Source organism: Corvus hawaiiensis, chromosome Z, assembly GCF_020740725.1.
Source record: "Corvus hawaiiensis isolate bCorHaw1 chromosome Z, bCorHaw1.pri.cur, whole genome shotgun sequence".
Taxonomy (NCBI): domain Eukaryota; kingdom Metazoa; phylum Chordata; class Aves; order Passeriformes; family Corvidae; genus Corvus; species Corvus hawaiiensis.
Genome location: NC_063255.1, coordinates 55,553,664 through 55,574,003, shown reverse-complemented (window position 1 = coordinate 55,574,003; position 20,340 = coordinate 55,553,664). Strand labels below are relative to the sequence as shown.

General features: G+C 36.5%; 1 protein-coding gene across 10 annotated transcripts in view; it reads right to left on the bottom strand.

The window, feature by feature from the left end:
- Positions 1–20,340, bottom strand: part of MCTP1 (multiple C2 and transmembrane domain containing 1) — a 238,543-nt gene that overhangs the window by 132,733 nt on the left and 85,470 nt on the right. For all 10 annotated transcript variants that reach the window (XM_048291238.1, XM_048291240.1, XM_048291243.1 and 7 more), the window contains exons 7-9: positions 17,037–17,207; positions 15,347–15,477; positions 4,327–4,513 (exon numbers count right to left, since the gene is read on the bottom strand). In XM_048291238.1, the coding sequence (XP_048147195.1) occupies positions 4,327–4,513; positions 15,347–15,477; positions 17,037–17,207 (489 nt within the window). The remainder of the gene's footprint in view (positions 1–4,326; positions 4,514–15,346; positions 15,478–17,036; positions 17,208–20,340) is intronic.

Genomic DNA, 20,340 nt, shown 5'->3' with positions numbered 1-20,340 from the left:
GGCAGAAAGCTCTTATCATAAATCATTATATTTTTCAGCATAAATTTCTTCAATGTCTACATGTATTAAAAAGAGGAAGAAAAAAGAGTACACTACACTACACTAACACTTGCATTTATTGATCCAACACAGATTTAGAAAGCTTATTAAAAAACATGTTCCATTGCTGCTCTTTTTTCAAGTAACTAAAACGAACAAACTGGGAGTATTGCACTAATGAGATGTGACATGCTATAATCTCAAACTCTAGCTTTTAATATTATTTAAAATTTGCTGAGTTTTAAATGATAGAACATGGAATGCAACTCTGAACCTGGAATCAATTAATAACTAACCTGGCTCTATTGTTCAGTTCTTAAATAACCTAGTCCCCTAGAACTCCAAAAGAATAAACTAAAATTAGATTTGCAAACCCATATATGTGGTCTCATTTGTGGTTAATTTTGCAAATTCTGTTCATCAATACTAGCCTATACCTTTATTTTAAAATATTTTAAAATCTGGACTAATGTATTTAATGCCTGTAGTCTTTTCTAAAATTTTAATGTGGTGAAACTTTTTCCACTGCCTATGACAATGTCCAGACTTCTACAAAAAGCAAACATCAGGAAAAACATCAAATCAACAATTCCTAATTTATTACAACGGCAAAATTTACTGTTATGAGAAATGAGAATAAATTACATCACTGAATCTAAAAACCACAGATGCTGCTTAAATGAAATATTAAATGTCAGCTTGCAAAAACAACAGTATGTTTTTGCACAGAAAATCTATCTATTAAGATGTTACATATACAATATGCATCCCTGTCTTTCTATTAATAAGATAATTCTAACAGTTAAATCACAGATATTAATTTCACAAACCCCAGCTGACCACTTACTATTTACAGTGAAGATTTGACCTTGCTACACTGAACTAAAAATCCAATTAAGTGTAGTAGCCCATATGTTATATACATGCATCATGTTATAATGGGATAGCAGTAAATAATTTTTACCAATTTTAATAAAATAGTCATCATAAATATGACTTCAAAATACTGATGGTCAGCTTCAATCAGCACACACTCAACCCCTTGTTTATGTGCTTACAAACTGAGAGTAGCAGAGATGGTGTTACAGATAGCACTGATATAATTCAAAAGCGTCTTGGCATCCTTCATTTATTACAATGATGATCAGGGTTTGGAAGTTTCTTATCAGAACTGGTACAAGAACAGAGATAGTTCTGCTGTAATATGCATGATGAAAATTACAGGATTTACAAATATGTTTCCACATTCTACTCAAGTTTCCCAATGACCAAAACACCAAGCTGTAGAAATAAAACAAAGCAAAAACCAAATACAAAGCAAGACAAGCAAAGGCACCCACTTCCTCTGATGCCATACAGTCCCCCTTTTTCCAAATTTCATCCTGGTTAGGTCACTCTTCAAAAGGGTGCCAGTGCTGTATTTCGCTTTGACATCTTTGTTAGAATCCCACAGAATTTTCGAACTTTTATTTCCAGAAAGTAGCTGGCTTAGATTCTTTTACTACACATACTGACTAGGGATACTGATGAAAATGAATACCATGCCACGACAGAGGCTCTGGGAGAAGCAAATTACTTTAACACATTACTTTAAATATATAACTTTAAGTAATAGTTTATCAAGTGATATTCTGCCTTCTTATTTATGATTATTGTTCAAGGTATCAAAAACCCACGTAGTTTCTGAAGCCTAGAATTTCCATAGCAGAGGAATCTGTGATTTTCTGGGAATCTTTTCAGCTCTCAGTAGATGGGTAAAGATTGAAATGCTCTGGAGATGAGTCTTCTTTATTTTTTTAATGAAAGGCTGTATAATATATTTTCTGTATGGCTGCAGCAGCTGTCAGGAAGAGCATCTCAGTTCGGCTCTATTATGGGAGAAGCAATACCCCATCCTATGGCATTGAGATACACTGAGGGGCTAGTACTGATTGACAGCTTGTCACCATGACGTCTTATTCCATCTCTGTTATGGAGAAAATTAATGTCACACCACCAGCCTTATGACTCGCTGTCATCTTAGAACTGCTCACCTTTTATCAATGCTCTAAATAACATTTCAAGCCCATCGTCTCACAGTGGACAATCTGGTCAAGGGACATTAAATCGGATGACTGTGAAATGTCATAATAAAAATGGAATGCTAACAACTTCTCTAAACTAGCTCCTCTGGTTTTTAAACTGTGACAAGGGGGACCATGAGTTCAGCACACCAGTTCTGAAAAGGTCATACAATCTCTCTTGGTCTGTACCCATTACTGTGCCCCCCTCCTCACCCCAAAAGGAATTAATCTTTTCAGATAATTGTGGTAAAATAATGGTTCAAACAGTAATGCCTGTTTAATTTGTAAGGCTCTGATGTTCAGCTACAAATGGTTAAGTGACAGTAATAGAGTCATTTTCTAAGGCTATTTGATCTGATGGCAAGGTCAGCTCATTAACTGTTTTTGGCTGTAGAAAGGGTGCAAAATACATTTCTCAAATGGAAACTAGATTTTTTTTAAGAGAACGGAAACCCCAAAATACTGCCACTCAACAGGGAACTCTACATCTTCTAATTGCATACGTTGTCTTTGTATTAGTTCTGAAGTGGAGATATGAATACCAAAGTCAAATTCAACATCAGTGAAAATAAACTACTTGAATTAAGTTAATCCTGGTAATTTCTTTCTTCTGCTGGTAATTTTAATAAAAACCATAGAATTTATCAAAAAGGTATGTAAATGCCACAATTTTCAGAAACTCATGAGAAAGTCATACCTCTGCAATACGAATATCTTCCCAAAATTTAAATGTTTTCAAATGCAGACAGCAATGTAAATATATGAACAGACACATATCCTTGTATATGCAAGAAACAGGAATAAACCAGATCAATCTTATGCCATGTAATTATGCTTTACACTGGGGAAAAAAATTGAGGATTTAGGAAAAATGATTAATAGTACAGTCATAGCATGTTTCTATACTGCTACTGAAATAATCAAAACCATCAGTATCACTCGTCTGCCATATCATCACATAGAATAAGCCACAGAAATATGTTATTGTTGCTGTTGGTAGCAAGAACTACGGCACCTCAAAAACATATCCATCAAAAAATTATTCCATTTAGAGACATCTATTTTGACAACCACAGACTGTCTTGGTAGATTCCAAAATGTGCAATAACTCTCTTAATTGTAATTATTTTTCAGAGATGGTGGACAATACCTTAGCCTTCAGTTCATTTTGGAATATTATATTTAGCCTCACTAAGTCACCTCTATTAAATTGTGTTTATGATAACACTATTGGTGTATGAGTTGTACAAGCATTAGCAGACAGCTGATTCAGTGGAGATAGACAGAATAAATTTGCTGAAGCACACATCCTGCTAATCTGTTTGAAGAATATTGTACAGCATTAGTACTAGGACTTCATGTTATCTGCACAGCCTGATAAGGTACATCTTTATTAAATTCAGTTATTGAAAGGATGTCCGTCATGGAATAGGAATATTCTAAAATCTTAAAAATAAATTAAGCATCCTCTTTGATAGTCAGAGCTTGGTTAATGGCTGAGTGTCTAGAGAAGCCCTTCTAAACACCTGGCAGCATTGTACAATAAAAGCTTTGTAATTGCAAGTGGAAATAGCATTTTTTTCTTTCTTTCTTCATGTGCAGTGAGACAGTCACTCTTAGTGATTTAGGTATTAGCAAATGCTGGAGTAAGAGCTCCCCTCTCTGTTGCTTTGATAAAACTACAAAGATTCTGTGTAATGTGAGGACGCTGGGATATTAAAATAATCTACTTCAGAATATTTTAAAATGGAAACATTGTTTGAAACAATTATTTTGATGTGCTTCAGCCTCTAATATGAAGATAAAAAATAGATTCTCTTGCCCTTTAACAGATGATCCAAAAAAAGCTGAAAACCATTAGCACCTCAAACTATTTGGCATAAACAATCACTAGAAACTGTACAGTTGCTGCATGATCCCTTAGTTACTTTCTGCTTGGTAAAATTTATCTGCAAGGCAGTAAAATTACTTTCATTATGTGACATCTTTTCAAACAGTTGAATTACCGTGTAAAAAATACCTTATTGTATGAAGAGCATTTGTAGCCTTCTTTATGTTATTTGTACCAGCTGTAACTACTTGTATATTAATAACTAGTTTAAATGATTGTCATTGGCTAGGTGTGATTAGAATAGAAGAGATACATTTAGATTTTCCCCTCATAATAATTATTTTTTATAAAGGCCAATATTTTTTTAACAAAGGGTGAAAGAGAACTTCATACATATCTCTTCAGTATCTCCTCTCGCTCCTTCTGGTCCTCCAGGGAGTTGATGGAGAGGTCAGAGATAGTGACTGCAGCTGAGGCTGTGAGAGTGACCAGCAATACCAGGTATCCCTCTCCCTCCTCTAGCGGCATCTCCAGCTTGTGGGTTTGTTCTTTACTCAGGGTCGACAGGTCAACCTGGCACCTAGAAACACACATTCTCCATCAGCATGTGATTTTACTCACATCGAACAAGAGCACATTGGCTTGCTTGCATTCAAATGGACAAAAAACCCAAGCAAGCAGAAACTCCATCCCAGCTTCCAAAAAAAATTCTAAATTTCTCTTCAGCTTTAACAGATGCTGCTTGTTTCTTTCTTTTTAGAGCTACACAAACAGTTTTGAAGTGAAAAATCAAATTAATAAGAATTTAATGATACTAGAGACAAGATTAGCTAATACTTACTCAAATGCAAAGAGAAGTTTAAAAAATCCAGCTCAGATGCATATTTTACTTCTAATTACACCTCTTGTATAAACACAAAACATAAGTTTTCATGTGAACACTTTTCCACCTAACAACAGTAAAAATCCTTTCTTAAAAAATAGAATTCTACATGGACTTAATTGCGATGGCATGAAGATGACTGGGCATAGAAAAGCTCAACTTATGCACCCTCCTGAAAGGCTCAGCTCTCATGCAGTAAACTGTGTGTGGGTCAAATCTTCATGCAGGCACTCAGGCTAAAATCTGATGCCACAATCCCCAACAGTCATTTTATTATATAATAAAATGTCTCAGGTTGTAATGAGCAGGGACTACATACAACTGTGCAGAGTGTGTGCAGAGTGGCTGAAGCCAGTCTGCCCTGCTTGATCCCCTTCTGAGTAACTCTGGGTGTTCCGTACATGAACTAATGAGGAATGATTCCATACATGCCAGACAGCAGAAACAGCTTTGCAACATCTTTAGAAATATAAGGCAAAGCAGAGAAGGAAGAAGAAGATCTCTGCTACCAAAGAGCTGACTATAACCTGTTAAATAAAACAATAATATCTTAGTGTTGGTGATTAGTTTGTGCATGGTTTAGATGTTTTAATACTTCAATTTATATAATGCACAAGGTTCAACATTCCTAGATTGCAATTTGAGCATGTACAGAAATTCAATGTCTGTGTCAAATGCAATGCCAGCTTGGGATGGGAATTTTTGTGAAAAAGCACTATTTGGAATACTTATAGCATCCCAAAATGAGTTTTGCCAACTTTTTGCTCTAAATAAAACCACTAATAATACTGAAATAAAATAAATTAATACATTTGATATATAGGTTAGCCACTGAACACTCTACTTTGAACAGCAATTATTCAATGTGATAAGCACATGTACTACATGCCACTAATTCACTAAACCAAATATGTAGCAAACTCTTTTCATAAAATGTCAATTGATTTTGAAGACAAAGCTAATGTGGTCACTGTAGGGCCAATAAACTGATAAAAAGGTGGCAGACATGAAAAAATAGCCATTTAAGGATAGGAAATAGCCAATTATGAGAATAAATGCAGCTTCATAAAATGAGCATTGTGCTATCACAGGCAGATCACATTTACTACGAGAAAACTGTCTTTTTTTTTTTATTTACTGCCTGTTGTGCAGCTGCCTAAACTAGTGCAAAGCTCATATTGTAACAAGGTTCAATTATCCTACAATGAAAAAAATTCAAAGTCATGTAACATTCTCAGCTTAATGCTTTTCTTCTATTTTGAACTCTTTGGATGATAGGGAGTGAGAAATTAAATTAGCAATAGTAAGGAAAAATAAAGCTGTTGCTATCAGTGCAGCTGATAGTCAACACAAGTTTTGTACATGTACATAAATGGTCAAATTTTTATTTAGGATGCAGTGAAGAATACGAAGCCCTCCTTAAAATAACAAATATTCTAATCAGGCATTCAAAGCTGTAGTAGGTTAAAATACCACTGGTAATAAATACTTTTTGATAGTTTCTTTCAGACCAGATACCCCTCAAAAATAGGACAGCAACAATACTGAGTCTTCAACCAATAATCATTTAAAGAACCAGTCCAAACTCCCTTAAAGTCAGTAAAAGAATCAGAAAGCCATTTTTCTAGTAATGCAGAAATAATCCACCCCTCACTCAAAAACAGGCAACAAAAGCTACCACACATATATCCATCAGAAAAAAGCAATGAGTGTAAAATTACGAGGTCTACATCAGGGCTACAAGATTGGATTTCTTCAATTCTTGAAGTTATAACACTTTAGCAACATAAGTAGTCCATGCTGGTTTTTTATTTAGGCAAAAAGGAGCAACTGACAATTTGATTTTACCTGTGCACCTTTCCTACAGCAATGAAATATTCCTAATAGCACCAGATCTAGAACAGATTACCTGAGAAATATATATCTATCACCTGCTTGATAAATCTTCATGAACAGGCCATCACCAGCTTGTTATTTCCTAAAATCATGCAAAGGGTAGGAAGTGAAGTGGAAAATTTTTTACAGTAAAAACCTTAACCATTTTAAAGGAAAATTATCCTCTCAAGGGCCCTCAGATAATTTGATAAAAATATAGGGTTATTCCATTAAGGACTGTCACCTTTGTGCTTTATAGGTCTGGGTTTAAGAGTGTCTCTAAGCACACACGGTCAGGTGAAAGCACATTTCTCACCCTGTGCCAGGTCCTCTGCCCTGGCCTTGCAGGAGATGCAGCCTACATGCACCTAACCTGAAAGTGCTGAGGCTCAAGGAGCATCCAGCACAAGGGAAGCATATTTACTACATGTGCTTCAGTAAAATGGTATGATGTTCCAATCTAATGACACTGTAAGAAAAATTGCAATCTTTTCCCATTAGTAGTTGATATTTTTCATGATAAAAAACCAACTTTGTTTGATCTCATGCCAAATTATCCTAAAAAAAAAAGAAAAAAAAGAATGAAATAATTTTTTGTTAGATATCCTCTGTCCTCACCAGACCTTTGTATGGGACCAAAAAAAGTGAAGGAAGTCTGGTTTTATTAAGCTAATACCTAAACCCTAACCCTATCCTAGAATAACCTTGACAGACTCCAATAGGAAAACCACAGGACTCCTTTTTATATTACATTTCCTTAGAAGGACTGAAGCTAACAAAATCCTTCCAAAAATAAGTACCTGTTTGGAAAATACCTGTTTTCCAAATGTAAATATCTTTGGAAAGCTCAAGTTGATGAATGTCCCTTTATATTTTACTGAAATTATATACAAATATTCCAAGCTTTAAAGCTTTAGCAATGCTTACTTTTATATCAGTTAAAATGTTCTCTAAAAATAAATTTATTTCCTACAGCTGTGTCTCCATGGAGGACAAAGAATCTTTGAGGATGAAGGTGAACTTCTATGTTACCAGAAAGTGGTGCAGAATGAGCGAGAAATTTTTGTCCCATTTTCTCAAACTGAGGACCATGAAAAATGACAGCCATTTTGAGAAGGCCGTAAGCTGCATATGACCAGCAGCTGTCACATTGAAAACATGAGAAAATAGTAACTTTGGACAATCCTGTTTCTTAAGGAATTATTATTTACATGCTGCTGCTAAAGAAAAAGACTTCCTCCACCTGTAATGAGATCAGCCTGAAGAATTACAGACAAAAAATTGCCATTAACTCCACAGACATTTCCAAGCATGACTATAAATCACACAGTAGTTTTTAGGGCAGTTTGAGTTTTTCTGTATCTTCCATGCTGTATGGCCCCTTCAGTGCATCCTGGTTTCAGCACTACAAGTGGTGGGCAGAAGCACTGGAACAATTTCCCTGGCTGGCTGGCCCTTCGGAAAGAGGCATAGGGGCATGTATCCCACCTATCAGTTCAACTTATGAACACTACCAGGCACCATGTGCATCTGGATTTTCACATCTTGAGAGATCAGAAGGGAGAAAAACCACAAAAGTGCATCAAGCTCATGTGCCAAAGTTATCGCAGATAAATTGCTCAAAAACAGGGTACAGTTCCCATGGAGGAAGATTTGAAGGTTCAAGGGGAATCTACCACTTGTCTGAAACTGTGTTCAGTGTGTTAATCACACAAAATTTTAGAAATATATTTCAGATTTATTTTTAATTTGAATATATCTGGCCTTTGGTTCTTTTATGCCTTTCCTTACCAGTTGAAAAACCCTTTAGTGTTTCATGTTTTCTTCTACTGAAGGAACTCATACACTATAATCATATCTCTTCTTGATCTTCCTTTTGATATGCTAAACACCTTCAGCTCCCTATACATTTCCTAGGAACATATCTCCTACAGCCCTCAAATGACTTTTTGTAACTTTTCTGATCCAGTGAAATTCTCCTGCATCCTTTTTAAAGTGTGGAAGGCAGAACTATATGTAGTATTTTATTATCAGCATGTCTAACAGGTAAAAATCACCTCCCCTCTTTAGTTCTAACAGAACCTGGAATATAAGACTGTGTTGGCACCCTGGTGAAATATTCTTGCTAATGAATGAATTACAAAGGTAGCGACATGACATAGAAGGCCTCTTAAAAGCCAGGTGGCCAGGCAAGTGAGAGACAGCAGATAGTGAGATCGTTTTCTCACATGACAAAATAAAGCATAAAAGAGGAACTGGCAGAATCCTAAGTGATAGGGACAGAAAAGCACCACTTGGCTACAAACCAGGCAACTTAATTACCATCATGACTTGTTCAGGAACACAGATTTTTAACTCCACTGTGATCCAGGTCTATGCTGCTCCAAAGGATGCCAAGGAGAGGAAACTGTGTGATTCCACAATTAGAACTGAGCTGGACACACATCAGAAGCAGCAAGGCATGAACTGCTACAATTTGTGAGACTCCATATCCTTTATGAGCAGAGTAAAATGTTCCAGTAAAATCAAGAAACAAAAGCAGAGGGAAAATTTTGCAAAGCACTAGCAGAAAATGACACATCTCAGAAACACTGAATGTTGACTGCAGTAATGTGAATTTCTTGGAAGAACTGGAGCGTGACATTTTTAACTGTAAAGATAATGAGAAATAAATTAAATTATGGACTCCACATGACGCTTGTGATAGGTGGTTGATAGAGGTGTTAAGACTGAAAACCAGGGAAGCTCCCAAAGGGGTTGGAGACTGTACCTCAGCTAAGTAGGACATTGACTAAGGACAAGAGTGGTGCTTAGCTGGGGAAGATGGGAGAGCAGACCTCAGCAGGACCTGAAGAACAGTGCTGTCAGTTGCCACATAGCAACACATGGAAGGCAGGAAAGAGCCCTGCAGTTTGGGGTAAATCAGTCATAGTAACAGAAATATGAGAGCTCCATGAAATACAATTTCACCAGACACCAAGCAATGCCTGAATACAAAATTACTGTTTATTGCTTGCTAAAAGAAATACAGTCCATGCCACAATATGCTGCTGATGGATTTTGAAATCACAGGTTACCTTTTTCCTAAGCATAGTTCTTCACTATAAAACTAGAGATTTACTTTTGATATTGCACAAGCAGAAATTACTTAAAATTGGTTTCTCATGTGGTATTTCCTAGGTTGTCCCCATGGCACAACCACATATTACAGACTGTTAGTGCTGTCACCAGTGCAATCTCTCTGCAGCAAAATTAACGCTTTCATCTGCTAAATTAGTCTATTGCTATAAACACTATGTCTCCCTATACAGTTCTCTCCTCACTAGTTGGCCCAAGAAATTTTGCAAGAGCTTTCACACAGCTCCAATCTGTGCCTTTCATAAATTGTCACAAAACCCTATTTGCACTCTTCACCATTTTCTACACACTGTCACTCTCCTCATGTCTAAGCTGGCCATTCCATGTTTCCTTCTCCCTTCCTCTTATTTTGCCACTCTTCAAGAAGTAGACTGCCATATGTGAGAAGACATAGGGTCAGAAGAAGGATTTGTAAACAGCCCAGCTTGTGTGCAGCACTCTGTATCTCAGCATACGTTGGGGAATACTACCAATTTCGCATCAGAACACGACAATAACAACTGTCAGTAAGTGTTGCAAATAATACAATATCTGGTAAGAGAAAGTTACCGAAGATTTGTGAGCAAAAACTGAAGCTTTCTTGGCTTTCTAGCAGAACAGAAGTGCCTCTGCATTAATAGAGTAAAGATGTGCTGAGATAGGAATAAATAAGGTATGGAATACCTAAAGGCCAAATTTTGAGATGTAGTATTACATCTGTCTCCTTTTGACAACAATCAGAAATGGAGATGGCTCAGCACATCACAGGATATTTCAAACGCAGACCTGGCAGTAGCACTTTTAGATTTTAATGTTATTTTACATCAAGAAATGCATCTGCAATTAATTTAACTTTAGTCATCGTGTATAATCAACACAGGATTATAAAGACAGACTATTGGTTGTGTGCCCTTCTGTGTTTGCACAGAATTGCTGTGTAATTCACATGTGCACACAGTTCAAGTCAAATTATAACATTATGTTTATATTTTTAACATAATATATCTTCCCAAAGTTACTTCAACATGCAGAAATTTTCAAACTGCGACGCAAAAAACATTTTTGAAAGCCCAGAATAATAATGTACTATTTAGATTTCCAGAGGAAACCATCTTGTTTACAGAGTTTTGCAAAATTGAGGAAACTTCAAGACTTGTCAATTTTAACATTAGCATGAACTTCACAAATACTGTTCAAAACCTTCTTCTCGGGCAACAGAAAATTGCCAGTATTTTAACATAAATCACAGTCTCCACAATATCTCTAGAAAAAGATCTGGGAAGAAACACTTGCCATAGCATATTTAGTGTCCTTCACCCAAATTCAGATGCATGTTGGAGTACTCATATACAACTTCATAGCATCACTCAGTTCTCTGTGATAATGCTCAGTCTCCCATAGCAAAATTACATAAATGTCAGTGCGGGGAAAAGAAACCCCAAACCATAAATACTTTATAATTTTGTATTTTTAAAATAAAATCCAACTATTATTTAGAACTTAGATAGCATATTCCCACGCTTTCAGATTAATCATAGAATCATAGTTGCATATCATTTGTATTTATGTACACCCAAAAGCCACTCTATGATTGCATTACCACGAAAAAACTAAACAGACAAGGCATAGCAGACTAGGTATTATAAACCTAAATACCTAATTTTCAATATTTTAACTTTTGTATTTCATAAAATCCATTTTATGGATGTTCACAAGACCAACGTGAATTTTTGTGTCAGTATTTAGAGAGATCATGGGAAATTTCACTTTGCTACAGATAAAATTAATACACAGCCTCAATGAATTCGCTACAAGGCCTTTTTCTTATTTTGCATCAGATGGGAAAAAAGACAATAGCATCTATAAATACTTATGAAAATAGATATAGATGAAGTCAGCAGTAATTTTCTGGCACAAAATAAAAGCAAAATTCAATGTCATTTTAAAGATAAATGTGCATTTTTCATACCAATTAATAATGCTATAAATCCCTCTGCACTGGATTGCAAATAACTTCAGCTGAATAAAATTGCATGACATGGGATTTACTTATTCTCTATGTTCACAGAAACAACTTGTTCTCTGACAGCACTCATTCTTGGCAATTTATTGCAGCTGTCAGCAGCCCATTTGTTCAGATTAGTGCTATGCATAAAGGTGTAACAGTCATGAGGATTTATTAACTGATTATCGTAAAGGTGACAGTCAGAATTGCCTTCAAAAACATAAATGATAAGAAAGCTAAATAATTACATGACGATTAAAATCACCTTCATTTAAATCTTAGTATTACCAGCATAAACTTACTGCAGTACGTTTTTAATCACAGGAGCATATTGAGTCAATATAGAACATAAATTATTTTCTCACAGCAAAAACATGTGAATGTTAAATATACTCACACTGAAAAATATATATACATACATATATATTTCTACTTATCACATGAAGCAATGACTAATGTCACTTATGCAAGTCTATATATGTCCTTAAATGCAAGAAGGCGGCCCATGTGGCTTTAGCTCCTGGTGCTTTCCATAAAAAGAACTTCAAGACCTCATATTTTTGCTCCTGGAATGTTGATTGTTTTTTTAAAAAAAACTATATTCAGAAGGATGGCAGAATTTATCTCCTGTAAAATGCATCTCAGTTCTGGTCAAGAACAGTGTTTTCTCATACAAATCAGCACATGATTGGAAATATATTTTCCTTAAAGCTCTTGTATGAGGTCTTTTCCCAGGCTTTTGAAATACTGAAATAAACACTGAATGGGTTCTAGGGTTTGGGTTTTTTTAGAATACTCTAAGATGGAAGTTCACAAGGTACTACAACCTTTAAACTTTCATGGAGAATGCACACAATTGAAATTCAAATGTATAAACACAAAATGCTCCAAGTTAAGAATGGAAATCAACAAGTCAGCATTTCATTTCAGACACTGCCATACTGAACATGCCTGGGCATCAAGATGAAGACAGAGCTTTACGCTACTTCTGTGACAGACGTCTCCTTTTGCTTTTCTGAACTAGGATGCCATGCTGTCACTCACCCTCCTAACACCTTCCTCCCTCCCATAAGGAAGATCTTTGTCCCTCTTACAGGGGGAGCTTACAAGCTATCCCTTCCACTTCCATCTTCGCCACTCCAAAACCAGAATCTCACTTCCATGTCCTCAGCCTTCTCAAACATCTTTCCTGCATTTTCCTCCCCTCAGAAATGGATTGCAAGCCCAAGTCCTTACAAGTATAATGATATACACAAGGCCCACAGAAGCCTACATCTCTGATTTCCCACTTCTTTTATTTCACAAAAGTGCAGCTGAGACATGGTATCATTCCAGGAGAGTTTACAGCATTCTGGTTTGGAATAGAATTTGCAAGTAACTGAGCTCAGCACAGAAAAAACCACAGGTTTTCTGTGCTATTTTCCAGGAAGATCCTGGAACTTTTCCCTTCTACCTTCTACCTGGGAAACCTTTTCTAAGTTTGGCCAGTTCTTCAGTCTAGTGTGCCTTCTCCCTAGCTGTATTTTGGCCAGGCAGGACATCTTCAACAAACAGTTGTTTTCATTTGCATTTAATATAAATATTCTTATATAGTATTACGGCTGCTGCTTGCACAGTATTCAGAAAGATCACAGCAAGATGAAATGGATTACCCTCCATTCTTGAGCAATGGTAGAATGCTACCAGGAAGTCTTTTGTTTCCCTCCCACAGCCTCATTATCACGTCTCCTAGAACCTGAATCATAATATCCAACTTATTATGTGTATCTTGAAAGCCATAGAGCCTTAGTCATGGAGCACGACTCAGTCGTGCTTTTAAAAATTAATATACGCTTACCATAACACACACACAGAACAAGTCTGTAGTGTGTGCACCAAAGCATTTCCAGCTTTTAGGGACAGCCTTGAAAGGAGAAACTGGGGAAGAGAGGTCAGCATTAAGTGGAGCTGTCAGGTGGGTGATTTTTATCTGCAGTGACTGGAAAAGAGTATCAGGGAGGGGGAATACTAAGACCTATTTTCGTATTCAGAATGAGCTCGACAAATGACAGTTTTTCATGGAAATCTCCATGGAGAAGAATTTTTCTGCAGATTGCATTACCAGAGATAAGGTACCAACAGAAGGTGAAATGAGAGAGTGTCTGCAAGGACAGACTGAAGAGGGATTATGTGTACACTGACAGAGGGGTCACAAAAATCAAGAGCAGCAAGATTTCAGCAAGTGGTGCTTGGATGATGATGCTCTGAAAAATCACTCATGAAAACTTCGAATCTCACCAGCTTTTCAAAAGAAGGTTAAAATTAAGAAGAAAACTAGAATAACTTCCCAAGGTATAAAACACGTTGACACAGGACTATATTAGTACGTAACTTCAGAAGAATATTTATTGTTATCATGTATGCCAACTGAAATAAAACAAGGGAAGAAATAAAATTTAAACTTCAAATAATCACTCCATCCATTTGGTTGCATCATATAAAACAAAGTCCTAATGTGCATGCTTTTGAAAAGTGTTTTTGTCAATTTTAAAGCTGTTTGCTTGCTACAGACTCTGTATATAATCTGAGTTCGAACAATTTACAGTAGGAAATAAACACAGAATATTATTAAACAGATCTAATTTGATAAAGAAAGCCATTATCCAAAATGGAACGAGAGGGAGGAAAAGGTCAGTAGATACATTGCCACATTGACAACAAAAGTACATGGCTTGGTCTGTGGGATTTCCATTCCTGATTTTACCTAACAGAAAAAATTGATTTTGCTAGTTAATAGTATCAATGTCCTAGTGAAAGCACGTCCAATAAAAACAATCAAAATATATAGGATTAATAATTATTAATTATTAATGCTATTATTATGACTGCATGGATATCAAGGAAACTATGAAGTAAACAAGTATCTGAGCTTTCCAAATAGCACCTACTTTGTAGTAGCTATAAGCACAAGACAGTTTTTTTCCCTATTAGCTAACAATTAATGATACCTCTTATTCTGTAAAATGGAGCATAGCCATACAAATATAAGCTATTTCTTGAACTCCCAGACAGATTCACTTTTCCTGAATATGAATTAGGTGAATGATTCTTTGTCTCAAAATATGTGAGTAGTCCTTCAACTCTATTTTCATTCACTAAAAAGACTGGTACATTAATTTGGTCTTACACATCAAGTCAAAACAGTTGTTTCTCCTCCAAGGTGGATGTTGCTGTATAGAACCTCCTGCACCTTGGTAACTGCTCTAAACAGGATTTTTATTTTTGAAAACCTCAGTCTATCAATTGGTAAAAGCTGCCACCTACTGGTCAATTAAAATTACATTACATCATCAATGTAAAGAATTACATCAACGCAGCAAACTATGCTGGAACATTGCAGAAATCCTCCCTGAACTTAAAAAAAAAAAAAACAAACGAGAAACCAAAAACATACGGTCATAAGAAACAGTTTCAATGGCAAGGCTCATTTTAATCATCCTCTCTCACGGACCTCTCTCTTCCCCATGGACCAAGAAGGCTAGAATTGCACAAACCTGCCAATGAAATCATCCCTTTTGCCAACGTCTTTGTCCCAGACGGTAATATCAATAATTCCACCTCGTTCTTCATAGAGATGAAAGTCAAACTGCTCCCTCCACTGAGGATTCAAAGTTTTTGGAACAATCTGAAAGGAAAACAAAAAGAAAGTCATATTACATCGTGCAAGCATACACTTTCTTAAATTGTAAATTTGATCATTAGAATCTGTTCAGGAAGCTTTTCCTGTCTGCAGTATCAGTATGTCAAGCAGTGAGAATTAAAAAATTATAATTAGGAAAGACTACTAGCCAGTTCTCTCATGCCTCTCTGATGCAACAGCAATCTCCAAAATCCTGCAACCTCTCACCTTCAAAAGCCTCCTGAACAAAGGATTTGCCCTGGGAATGGAGCCATTTCTCAGTAGAAAAATTATGTCCTCTGTGAAGTTACAGTTAGCTATAAAGTTACGTTTCTGAGCCCAAAGGTAAACAAACCACCTGCAATGACACATAGATGGTGACTGTAAGTACTTGAACAAACGATTGTATCATGTCCTTTTTTCCCAGATGCAATAATATTGGGATAAACATGATACTATGGTTTACTTTATATGGAATAAAATTAGTTCACTTCCAAAAGTGTATTTTACTTCCTTTCCTTTGAAACTCTGATGAAACTAGCTTTCTTAATCATTTCACTCCAGTTACTTTTTGCTTCAATAGATTTCAGTCCATATATTTCTGACCACACTGTGAAGAACAGAAAGCTTTCAAAATTTTCTACCATAATGCAAAAGCAGTGTTCACAGTAGTCATACCACTCCTGAACAAGAACAGAAAACCCCTAATATCTTCCCTATTTAGCTAATACTACTTCCCACAACCACGAGTTCTACTGGCTTGAAAAAAAAAGGAAAATTCAAAGAGGATTATGAAAATTTTTAATTCACAACAGCATGAAATTTGCTTTCTTCTAACTTCAGATTAAGAGGCCTTAATGCAGGCTCAGAGCTCTGCAAATATACAAGTAAGTGTTCCTGCCCTTCTCCTCAATTTACCCTTCATCTGGCTGCGAAAACCACAGTGACTGTCATGGCCATCAAGACAGGAAGGTCATGTGCACCATCAGCAGTCCCAGCACCTTCTCTAAATAGCAATTTTCAAAACAGTAGGGACCAGGAGAAAGAAAAAGTAATAGCAACAAAGCCAAGCAACTCTTCACAATATTTATCTCCTATATCAATCCTCTCTTACCTGTGAAGCTCAAACACAAAGAAAACTTTAATGAAACTCGTTGTTAAGGACAGAAAGAGGAAAGTCAGATTATAAGCATGATGTGGTTTGAGGATAAGACAATGTAAATGGTCCAAGAGGCACCTAGCATCAAGCCAGGAAGAACTTGTCAGAATCAATCTGCATCTCTTTCCTGCCATGAATGACCCCTAACAGTAAATAAATCCAACATAGTCAGTATGGAATACTAGGTGTGTCCCTCTTCAAACCCACTTTTTTTCAGTGCTACATTTTTTCCCATGTAGTACTACTTTTGTTTATAATGAAACAAAAAGAAACATCTAAATAGACCTGTAGGTGCTCTGACAGGTAATTATTACAACAATAAATCTCCATCACTACTGAAAGTCATACAAAAATACCAAACAGGAACGAAGCATTTAAAAAAATTTTTGGTCACAGCTAAAATTACCTTGCTCTTGTACTTCTGATGCCCCAAACGAAACTTCACGTAAGGATCACTGAGCCCATTTGCATCCATCGCCTTAAGTTCACGACCTTCTATTAAGGTAACACTAACTATCCCCCTCCATAACTGAGACTTTCTGTGCAGGTCTGAGAGACGTAAGCTCTGGGTCTGAAACTTTATGGAAAAAAAACCATAGAATTAGTTAATACAATTCCAAAATTTTCCCCTGCTTTTTAATGTTCTCATGTTCTCTTTCATGTAACTATGAATGTAAAACAACCACCTTAAGCCATTTGAAGCTATTTGACAGTATGTATGTAAACTATATTGCAAAAAATTACTTGGAGAGTAATAAAATAGTGACAATTATGTTGGTAATGTCATATGCTGCTTTTGCAGAAGCAAATAGAACAAATGCTGCTCAAGGAAATGTTCATTAAAAAAAAGGATGTTTTTTCTGCTTCACTTCTCCCTCTGCTGATAGAATAAAAATAAATGTTAGAAAGTCTCTTCTGTTAGTATCATTCAATCATATGATTGAATGAACTTGAACAAACTCTATGTTTATAAACATAAAACCCCAGTGAGAATATGAAACTTCCCTTAGAATAACATAATATAAACCCACCATGAGAAACATGGATCAAGGAAAAATAATTCAATAAACTCCTCTATCTCTGCCTCTGAATGATGTGGTATTCTCAGAAACATGAATTAAGTACTAGCACATGTTCAAGAGTTTAAAAACAACAGAACCTCTGTTCAGAACTGTGCAGAAACTTGTGAAACCTCAGACATTGATTTTGGGGGTTAAAATAAGATTCACACACACCAACCAGGCAGCTATAGCTTTTGTCAATGAACCCTACTGGGGGTTTGAGAGCAGGAGGGAACAAACTTGAGTAACTTAAGATCATTTCCAGTTTGCTCTGAGCTACAGTGGGTACAAGGTACCAGAACTGGGGAATCACCTTTGCACTCCTGAGGAAGGCAAATGTATCTTCAGTGCATCTGAGAAGCAACGTTGGTAAAGGCTCTCCCTTCTATTCTGAAACTTATTCATTCAAGGCTACCTTATCTATAATCAGAATAGTAGATAGCTAAACAATATTTAAACTTGCGAATTATTTTCTCTAGGAATCAAAATAAACATGTCTGCATGCATACTCTGCTGTAACAGTATCAAATATATGCATTTTCTTTATTATACATTGTAGTTCGAGCAACAAAGGCTTTGTGGGCTCATCAGCCCTCTATACATGCAGGTCTTGCATGCCTGGTTTCATCCCTCACAGACCTCCAGTATCTCTGTAAGAGGATTTCAGTGCAGATTTGGTTTGAGTCTTTTAGAGGGTAAATATGGCTGGATGGGTACAGCTATGCAGCTGCCCAGGACAAGAGTTTTACTTTATTACCCAGAGGCAATGATAGAAATTAGACTGGATTATAATCACACTCACCCAGCCTCCAGAGAGAAAAGACGTGAGAACTGTGGCCACTGGGCTTGGAGCAAATCTGATTAACATACTCTCTGCAGTATTTCAGGTATTTTATTGGCATGCATTTGTGTTTTCTAATGGTTAGTCATTCCAAGTAGTATGGTGATTCCCAAAATATTTCACTATATTTATTAAAGGTTTGTCTTCCTTAAGAGAAGGACTTGACTGCAGAGAAACTTCTCACAAACTTATTGTTTCTACAAAGGCAAACAAGGAATTGTGTGTGGAATAATCTTTAACTTAACCTGCAACATGAAGCACCAGTGGGACATCAGAAAGCAGACACGCTACAAAAATTAGGGCAGAATTGGGAAAATCAGTAGACAGAAGATATTTAATTTACAACCTGGGAGCATTATATAAACTTCAAGCTTTTCTTCAGCACAAATACACCTCTTGTTGAGGGCATACTGTCAACATTGCCAAGGACTTGACTTGTAAAGAAGCGGTAGATTTCTTCTTCTTGTTCCACTTTCTTAGAAGGCTTAGAGCAAAAGAAAGACTGGATAATAAATAACCGACATTGACTATGCTCTGAACACATGGTGACGAGAGATACAGAAAGAAGAAAAGACCGGACATGCTTAGGAAGATATTTTATACTGGGATATAAGCAGTGGTTGAGACTTCTTTTCAAAGAATATACAGTTCTTGGGAGTGTTTTAAGAGCTGAATGGGAATCCATATGACTTCCAGGATACTACCATGGAAAATAAGCTTGAGTTTGCATTTACAGCTCTTTTGAAGTAAATCTTAAGCACAACTGCATAGCTCTCTACTTCATTACCGGTGAGACAGTGAAAAATTTAGAGAGTATACTTGATCTAAATTCCATATTTTCAGCAGCTCTTACAATAATTTGCTGCAGTAGAGCATCTGCCCCCTTATAAAGCAAGGTCATTTTTTATGACCAGTCAGGAGTTTCTTCAGTGGGGGTAATTTCCATACAAGGTGGCAAGGTGAGATCTAGATGACCAAGAGCTGGGTGTAGGATGACGGAAGGGAGTTTACAAGAGTCATGCAGGAGGCCTGAGAACAAGCATTCACATGCTGCCAGAGGAAGCCCTCCCAGGACAGAGCCACATCTCGCAGTTAGTGACAATCACAGCTTTATGCTGAGCCCAGTGGCTTGTTGACTGACAGTGAAGCTCCAGAGACTTTGTCTCGCCGTGCTGGAAGAAAAGCAGCTGGCTGCTAAGAAGAGGTATTGATTGGTTGTGGCTGTTTCTTCCTCTAGGTAGGGAATGTGGACCACAGTAGTGCTCTTTCCTGTCTTTACTGGTAACACAGAAAAACATGGAAAGCAAAAGGGAGAGGTACTGGAAGAGTCAGGGTACAGCTCGCTGGAGCTAAAGCTATTGCAATTTCCTGGACATGAAAGGTATAGGCTATGTGGCCTTCTCCAGCAAGAATAACTTCCAGCTGGCACTTTTCTTGTTTCTAAGCAAGACTGAAGGGAATCCAACACACTTTTCTTCTAGTCAAAGCCACACTTGCTCTCAGAAATTACAGATAATTTACTGACATAACCTCTTTTTTCATATAATGGTTATTGTAGGAAAAAAGACAAAAAAGAATGTTCAGATTTCAACTCAAATTTGACAAAAAGCTAATAGACGAAAAAATGAGAAAGTAAGACTGATTTCACATTTTAAAGTTCTTCCCTTATGAGTGCATGTGATACAGGCACGTTTCCAGGTACATTTTTAGATATCTAAGAAACCTCTAAAACCCAGCCCACAGTGAGTTACAAATTCAGAAGGAAAACCATGAGAATAAAACAAATAAATGAGCATGTATCTTTCTCA